Consider the following 8,373-nt stretch of genomic DNA (forward strand, 5'->3'; position numbering starts at 1 on the left):
ACACACATCTTGAGACTTTAGTTTGCCTTTAACCAAGAAAACACACTGGATTACCGCATCTTTACATGAAATTACTGAACTTGGTGGGCCGCAGCCACTGGAGCCCTACCCAGCGTGGAAGCATCGTGCAGCTCATTTTCAGTCATAACCAGCTGGGCCCACACTACGAGAGCACTGAGGCGCTGAACACCTGCAGAAATAACTGGACCCGAGGTGGCATAACCCTGTCCGTTCTTGTAATGAGAGCCCAATTTTGTTCAATTAATCCCACAATTAACGGGTTAATTTCTGACTTCAACAACCGCATGGCTCTGAGGCCCAGCGTGTGGCACCCCCCGGCCCCCCTGGACCCGCTCCCCTCAGGGCGCCCCCTAAGATGGCGGCCGCGGGCGGTCCCCCCGGCCCTGCCCTGCCCCGCCCCGCCCGGCCCGGCCCCGCCGCCCCTCGCCCCGCAGCCCCCAGCGGCGGCCGCTCACCGCAGCCGGGGCCCTCCGGGGGCCGCCGGGAGCCGTAGTCCCGCTCCCCGCGCCGCCACCCTCCGGACCGGGCCCCGCGGCGCCGCCCTCCCCGCAGCCGGCCCCGGGCGGGTCCCCGCGGCTCGCTGAGGCGCGGCGGGGGCGCGGGGCGCGGCGGGGCGGCGCGGGGGCAGCGGGGCGGCAGCGGGGGGGGTGCGGGCGGGACTACCAGCCCCGTGGTGCACGGCGGCGGCGGCGGGGGCGCGCCTGCGCGGCGGGGCGGCCGCGGGAGGAAGCGGCGGGGCCGGGGCCGGGGCTAGGGACGGGGGTGGGGCCGGGGCCCCGCGGCGCCATGCCCCGGGACAACATGGCCTCGCTGATCCAGCGGGTGGCGCGGCAGGCGCGCATCACGTTCCGCAGCCCGGCGGGGCCGGCCTTCGGGGACAACCTGCACCGGCTGCAGCAGCTGCTGGACGAGGTGCGCGCCGAGGACTTGCACTTGGCCCCGCGGGGGCCGGCGCCGGTGCCGGGCGCGGGGTGCCCGCGGGGCGGCGCGGTGCCGCCCGTCAGCTACATGCACATCTGCGAGACCGAGAGCTTCAGCATGGGCGTCTTCCTGCTGCGCAGCGGCGCCTGCATCCCGCTGCACGACCACCCGGGGATGAACGGCATGCTCAAGGTGCTGTACGGCACGCTGCGCATCGCCTGCATGGACGCCGTGCCCGCTCCCGCTCCCGCCGCCGCCGCCGCCGCCCCCTCGCCGCCGCCCGCCGCCGCCGCCGGCAGCCCGGGGCCGTGCCTGCGCGCCCTGCTGCGCTCCCGGCAGCACTACACGCCCGCCTCGCCGCCCTGCCTGCTGTCGCCGCACAGCGACAACCTGCACCAGATCGACGCGGTGGAGGGCCCCGCCGCCTTCCTCGACATCCTGGCGCCGCCCTACGACCCCGAGCACGGCCGGGACTGCCACTACTACCGCCTGCTGGAGGGGCCGCCGCCCGGCTGCGAGCTGCCGCGGGAGGTCTGGCTGCTCGAGACCCCGCCGGCCGCCGACTTCTGGTGCGGGGGCGAGCCCTACCCCGGGCCCCGCGTCTGCCCCTGAGGCGGCCGCGCCGGCCCTCGGGGCCCCCGGGGCCGCTGGGACGGTTGGGACCGCTGTTGGGACCGTTGCTGGGACCGTTAGGAGCGTTGGGACCGTTAGGAGCGCTGCGAGCGGTGGCGCCCCGCGGGAGCCGTGAAGCGGTGGGAGAGCTGCGCGGTCACCCGCCCGCCCCGCGGAGTGCCCGGCCAGCAGCGGCGCGGCCCGGCCCGGCCCGCACAAACTGCGGGGCTCCGGCGGGGAGCGGATGCAATAAGAGCCCTGCTCGGAGCCGCCCCGCTGCCCGCACGCACTGGGGCTGCGCGCTGCTGGGGACTCCAGGATGAGTTTCAGTAAGAGCTGGACTGAACTAGCAAAAAAAACAAACCAAGAAAACACAAACCAGAACAACTCTTGAGGCAGGAAGTGCTCCCTAAACACCGCTGGTTCCTGGGGTTGTGGTTAAGTGAGCTCCCCCTCCTAAGGGACAACGTCAGGTTCAGAATTACTTGTTAGCAGTTCGTTGAAGTGCTGTGTGTAAGATCCGTCTGTCACAACTGAAATCAGAGCGTTTCTGTGCGTGTGTCCTTCAGCCAGGAGGAGACTGGTCAGCTGCTAATTAACCCTGCTTGGAAGTTCTCATACGGCAGTGGCCGAGGGTAGCGGAAACCATGGGCATCCTTAGAAAAAAACAGACTATCCGCTGTTGCCTCATGGAACACGTGCTTCGGGGAACACTACAGACGTTACTTTTTTGCAGCTAACCTACATATCCAGCAGTATGCGTACCCTAGGTTGAGATAAGATTTGACCTGATACCTTCTCTCTAATCCGTGGTCTGTGTTTTTATATGGACAAGTGAACACTTTGGGCTTTGGAAGCCTTGCGGTTTCCGTCTTTATACTATTTATAAAGATAACTTTTTCATAAGGCTTTTAAATAAACATAGCGTAGAAGACACACAGCGAATTCTGCCTTGCTATGGTGTAAGCAGCCTTGAGATCCAGTTTGTCCTCGACAGGGGATGCGATGCGCTCTTTCTAACGGGAGAAGCTTTTTCTATAGGTGACATACTCTGTTTATACTGCAGGGAATGGTCTTGTGCCTGTTTATCCCTAAAGCACGCTTCGTACCACAAAGCCCAGCCGGGGCAGCCTTCACCCTCGCGGTCACAATGTGGGAATTTGAATAAAAAACCACCACTTAACCAACTTCCTAAGTGATGTACCAACCTGCTCCAGAAACTGTTCCACAACTGGCTTTCATTTTTCTTTGTGTATTTATAAAAGCAGACTTGTTTTTCCTGTGCAGTTGCTTGTATGTGTGAATTTTTAAGTGATTTAAGTGATGGCATTGTTTGTTTTTTTTCTTTAACTTTTTTTGGGGGGGAAGGGGGACTGATGAAGAATTAACATAAAATACAGTCAGCGTTATGTATGCACGTATTAATTCTTTTGCAAGGAGAAATTGGTGGAAGTTATTTCAGGCAATTTCCATTTATTCTTACAGCACTTTAAAGTGTCTGATATTTCTGCAGCTGGCTTACCTGTTTTTCCTGGAATTCCCCTGCAGCGTAGCATTAGTTAATGTGCAACAATTCTCTATCGAACGTAGTCATTAACTATAATGCAGTGCCTCGCTAGGGCACAGCCTGTGTTCCTCACTCGCTCCAATGCTACTGAAGAGCATCATCCCCTTTTCAGAAGCCCACAAAGAAGACAGCGTGCTGCATGCAAACAGCTGTACTGGAAAAACAAACTGCGACAGAGTATTTTGATTTTGGATGTTGTCTGCTCTATCCTCCCCCTTAGGTCTCTATTTTTTTTTCTAAGTCTTTTTCCATGTGTAAAATCTAGCCGAGATGTTTAACGGGATAGGACTTTAATGCATCTTTCCATAGAGGACAGCATGGTCCCTTACATTGCAGAGTGCTGTTAACAGTCGTGGCAAAATTTTATTTTTTTTTAATAAAGGTGTTAGCATCAAAGTATTAAAGTCATAGTGCCAGGGAAAATAGCAAAGAAAACCTGAGATGCATTAAAGAAAAGCCTCTTTGTGTAACTTCTTGCTTACTCAGTGATTGAAACTTCCTTCATATGTTCTGGATATCTGTAAGCAGAAGGTTTGAGTCTGTAACACTGTTCCTTCTCTCTGCAATCTGATTATTGTGTTTTCACAACAGCAAAATCACTGTTACTGCTGAATTACAGAATAAATACAGGATATCTCACCACTGACCAGTCATTACTTTCCTTCACAAGTATGACAGTCTTGAACCAAAATGTGGTAAAGAGCGCAACTTTCTTCTGCAGAACAGCCCAGGTGCTGCGTTTGGCCTTTCTTCGGAAGGCAACGCCTAAATCTGGGTGCTCGGCCCAGATCTTCCCCCGTCGCCCCGCAGACAAATCCAGGCACATGCGGTGTTGCGAAGCTCCTTGTTCTGGAGAGCAAAGGCACGGGGTCGGGGCCGGCGGTGCCATCCCACGACGCACGGTTCGCTTGCTGCAGCCGGTTGCTGGCCGATTCCTTTCTCATCTCGTGTCCGAGCTGGGTGTTTCGCTGCCGACCGGGGCTCAGCCTCGCAGCAGGGCTGCCGTCGGGCGGTCGGAGCCTCGCACGGTGCGCGGGGCAGCCCGGCAGCCCCGGCCGACCCCCGCCACCACGGCCCGCCGGGGCCGGGGCCGGTGCCGGTGCCCACCGAGGAGGCCGCGTCTCCCGCAGAGAGCTGGCCCCGCTCCTCGGCTCCTCCGGGCCGCGCCGTGCCCGGCCCCCTTCGCTTCGGCCTTTGCCACGCTCCAGGAGCTGGCGCCGGCTCCGGGGGCTTCGGGCAGAGCAGGGGGGCGCCGCCGGGACGGAGCTGGGGGCGGCCGGGACGTCGGTGCCGAGCCCCGGGCGGGCCAGCACCTTCAACGAGAACTCACAGAAAGGTTAACGAGCAAACAGGGGAAAAAAAAAAAAAAAAGGCAAGCCGAAAACGCGCACGAAACGCGGCCGGGCCGCTGCCCGAGGAAAAGCCCGGCCCCGCGGGGGCGAGCGCCGCCGCCCCCGGCCCCGCCGCGCAGCCCCGCGCCGCCGGGAGCCGCCGCTCCCTCGGGGAGCCCGCCCCGGGCTGGTGGCAGCCGCGGAACAAAACAGAGTGAGTCAAAAAAACCCACCCCGCTCCCCGGTTAATATTAGCCCGGCTCTCGTCTCGCAGGGAAATCCCCGCGGCCGGCAGCGCTTGTTTGCGCGCCGGGGCCGGAGCCTCCGCTTTTCCGAGAGGAGGCGGAGCGCACGGCGGCGCCCCGACGGCCCCGCAGCCCCGCAGCATCGCAACCCCACAGCATCGCAACCCCACAGCACCGCGGCCCCACGGCCCCGCAACCCCCCAGCATCGCGGCCCCACGGCCTCGCAGCCCCGCAGCCAGCCCCGCAGCCCCGGGTCGCGGGGGTCCGGCGAGCGCCGGGCGCCGGGGAGCTCCGGAAAGAAAGGTGTCAAGTTAGCATAATTAAGAGATTTATTTGTCTTCTCTTAGAAACGTTGTAAGCACCGACCCTCCTGTCGAAAAGTTTATTTACAGAGCGGCCGGGGAGAGCCCCCCTCTCCCGCGAGCTCCCGTTAGTGGTTGTGCATCACTCGTGTTAGCTGCCGCGCTCCGCAGCCCGGACGCCGGGCGGCGGCTCCAGCGCGAGTATTTACATCCCGTGCGGAGTCCTACTACAAACGGAACACTTTTAAGTCACCGAGAAGAAAACAAAAACAAAAACAAACCAGTGCGTACAAAAATATAGTCTCTAAAAAAAAAAAAAAAAAAAATCCCAATATTAATAGGCAGAAATGTACAGCCATACTAAAACCAGGGAGGGAAAACTTTCCGGTCTCGGCGTCGCCGCTGTCGTCGGAGCGGCTCGGTAAGGCACCCCGCCGCATGCAGCCGGGGGACCGGGCTCTACACCACACAAGGCACCAAGGACACCTCACCACGACGGCACTGCATGCATCCATCCTCCCGCCGCAGCCCCTATGTACACCCCCCGGCCCGGCCCGGCCCGGCTCGGCTCGGCCCGGCCCGGGGAGCCCCCGGGGAGCCCCCCGCGCCCCGCCGGGCCCCGCGCCCCGCCGCGCTGGGCGGCGGCGGCTCCGCGCTGGCTCCTGCGCGCCCCGCGCCCTCAGGGCGTCCGCGTCCGAGCCGCGCAAGGGGCCAGGGCGGCCCCGCTCCCGCCGCCGGGCTGCGGGCACCCGGCCCCGGCCCCGGCCCCGGCGGCGGAGGCTCCCGCTCCCTTGCGCTCCTTCTGGCGCAGGTGGATCTTGGTGTGCCGCTTCCTCTCGTCGGAGCGGGCGAACTTCCTGCCGCAGAAGTCGCAGGCGAAGGGCTTCTCGCCGGTGTGCGTGCGGATGTGGGTGGTGAGGTGGTCGCTGCGGCTGAAGTTGCGCATGCAGATGCGGCACTGGAAGGGCTTGTGGCCCGTGTGGATGCGGATGTGGCGGGTGAGCTCGTCGGAGCGGGAGAAGCGGCGGTCGCAGCCCTCGGCGGGGCAGGGGTAGGGCCGCTCGTGCACCGGCGTCTTGCTGGGCCGGTTGGGGTACTTGCGGGGCCGCAGGATGGGCCGCAGCGGCAGGTGGTGCGGGCTGTAGGCGCCGCCGGGCAGCCGGGCGCCCTCCGCTCCCCCGCCGGGGCCGGGGCCGGGGCCGCCGCCGCCGGGGCCGGGGGCGCCGCCGGGGGCGCTGCCGGGGGCGGCGCCCGCCGGGGGCGCCCCCATGGTGAAGTTGCGGATGGTGGAGAGCGGCGTGAGGGGCGGCGGGACGCGGAGCGAGTCGAGCGGGCAGGGGAAGGGCTTGCGGTCGGGGCCGGCGTGCAGCTCCCGCTGGCACTGGGGCGGCGGGAAGAAGCCGCCGTACTCGGGGATCATGGTGAAGAGCCCGCCGTCGGCCGCCGCCGCCTTCGGGGAGGGGTAGGAGGGCGGCGGGGGGAACGGCAGCGCCCCGCCGCCGGCGGCGGGCAGGAAGGCCGAGGAGGGGTCCTGCGGGTACAGGTCGCCGCAGCCCGAGTAGGGCGGCGGCGGCGGCGAGTAGAGGTGCTCCAGGTCGGCCGGCTGGCCCTGCGCCATGGTGCAGCCCAGGGCCCCGGCCAGCGGGTTGGGGGAGGCGGAGGCGGCGGAGGCGGCGGTGGCCGAGGAGGAGGCGGAGGAGGCGGCGGAGGAGGCGGAGGAGGCGGCGGAGGAGGGCGCGCTGACCCCCTGCAGGATGCCCGCGCTCACGATGTTGATGATGCCCTCGGGGTAGCAGCCGGCGCCGGGGTACTGCGGGTCGATGGAGAATTTGCCCATGTAGGTGAAGGTCTGGTTGCGGGAGGCCGGGGCGCCGGGCGCGAAGCCGCCGCCGTAGGGCAGGTCCAGGGCCCTCTTGTCGCCCATGTCCACGTTGATCATGCCGTCTGGGGGGGCAAGGCGCCGGTCAGCCCCGCGCCCCGCCGCCCGCCCCGGCCGCCGGCCGGCCGGGCTCAGGGCTGCGGGGCCGCGGCGCGCACAGGTCGCGCTCCGGCTGCGGGGGCTGCGCCCCGCCGGCCCCCGCTTCGCCCCCGAGCCGAGGGGCGCGGAGGCGGCGCCGGGCGAGCCCCCCGGGGGGCCGCGGCCGCCGGCCCGGCCCGGCCCGACCCCCGCCTGCCGCCGCCGCCCCGGGCTCCCGCGGCCCCGCCGCCCCCCTCGGGCGGCCCGGCCCGGCCCGCACCTGCGCGGGCCCCGCTTACCTGCAGCCACCCCGCTCATCTGGTCGAACGGCCCCGCCAGGTCGGCATTGGGGAAGATCGCGACCGAAGTTGGCAGCGCGGCGGAGATGTCATCCGCGGGGTAAATGCCCTCGGGGAGCTGGTGCACGAACCCGCCGAGGGTCACCGGGATCTTGTCCGCCGCCTTGGCGGTCATCATGGGGGCGGCGGGCGGCGCGGGGAGCGGCGCTCCCGGCCGGCGGCGGGCGCTCGGGGCGGGGACGGGGGGCGCCGGGGGGCGCCGGGGGGCCGGGGCTCTCCCCTGCCTCCCGCTACCGGCGCGGGGGAACGGCGCGGAGCCGGCGCGGAGCGGGCATGTGCGGGCGGGCGGGCGGCCGCCCCGTCGCGGCGCGGCGGTGCCCCGGGAGAGCCGCGCTCCCGCCGCCGCTCGCGCTGGAGGACAAGTCTGGCGGTAACTATTTATGGGGGCCCCCTCAATGCCCGGGACGTCACTGCCCATATAAGGACTGGGGAACGGGGCCCGGCGGTCACGTGGGCGCCCGCGTGCGGCCCCGCCACCCCGCGCCCGCCCCGGCCCCGCCGCGCCCCGCGCGCGCCCCGCGGGGGCGGCCCCGGCCCCGGCCCCGCTCGGCCCCGCTCGGCCCCCCGGGGGCCGCCGCCAGCGCCCCGCCGCCCGCCGCCGCCCAGGGGGGGGATTCCGGTGGCGGGGCCCTTGGCCTAAAAAGGCTTGGATCCGGCCCCGCCCCGCCTGCCCTAAAAAGGCCTCGTTCCGGTGCGCCCGGGGCTCGGCGAGCCGCGGAGGGAGGGCCCGGGGCCGCCCCGCCGGACCCCGCTCACTTTCTCGGCAGCCCGCGGCCGCGGCGCGCTCGTGGCTTAGGCAGAGGCGGGCACACGCCGAGAGCGAGCGGCGGCTGCCTCGGGCACGGCTGGAGGTGCCTGCGCTACGAGCACCGCCGCGACAACGGAGCCCAGCCGGGGGGAGCTCTGCCGCCTGCCGCCGGGCCCCGCCGCCCCATCCCGCCGCCTTCACAGCCCCCTTTTGCTGTTCTTCGCACTCTTTTTTTTTTTTTTTCCCCGCTGCTCTCTCCCAGAATAAGGGGATCGAAGCGAGGAGTGCTTAAATTCGAGCTTTTTCTTC

At 66.9% G+C, this 8,373-nt stretch overlaps 2 protein-coding genes across 2 annotated transcripts; one reads left to right on the forward strand and one right to left on the reverse strand.

Annotated features, from left to right (window-relative positions):
* The first annotated feature begins 780 nt into the window (after positions 1-780).
* On the forward strand, positions 781-2,840 carry ADO (2-aminoethanethiol dioxygenase). Its single transcript, XM_084290172.1, has one exon. The coding sequence runs from the start codon at positions 808-810 to the stop codon at positions 1,552-1,554; it is 747 nt and encodes a 248-aa protein (XP_084146298.1). The 5' UTR covers positions 781-807; the 3' UTR covers positions 1,555-2,840.
* Positions 2,841-5,079: 2,239 nt separating this feature from the next.
* Positions 5,080-7,734, reverse strand: EGR2 (early growth response 2; the record flags this gene model as incomplete). Its single annotated transcript, XM_084289990.1, is given in 4 exon segments — positions 5,080-6,944; positions 7,257-7,442; positions 7,445-7,584; positions 7,586-7,734. Coding segments are annotated over 4 exon segments (1,740 nt in total). The 3' UTR covers positions 5,080-5,679.
* Positions 7,735-8,373: the final 639 nt, after the last annotated feature.

The sequence above is a fragment of the Netta rufina genome, assembly GCF_964035555.1.
Source record: "Netta rufina genome assembly, chromosome: 7".
Lineage (NCBI taxonomy): Eukaryota > Metazoa > Chordata > Aves > Anseriformes > Anatidae > Netta > Netta rufina.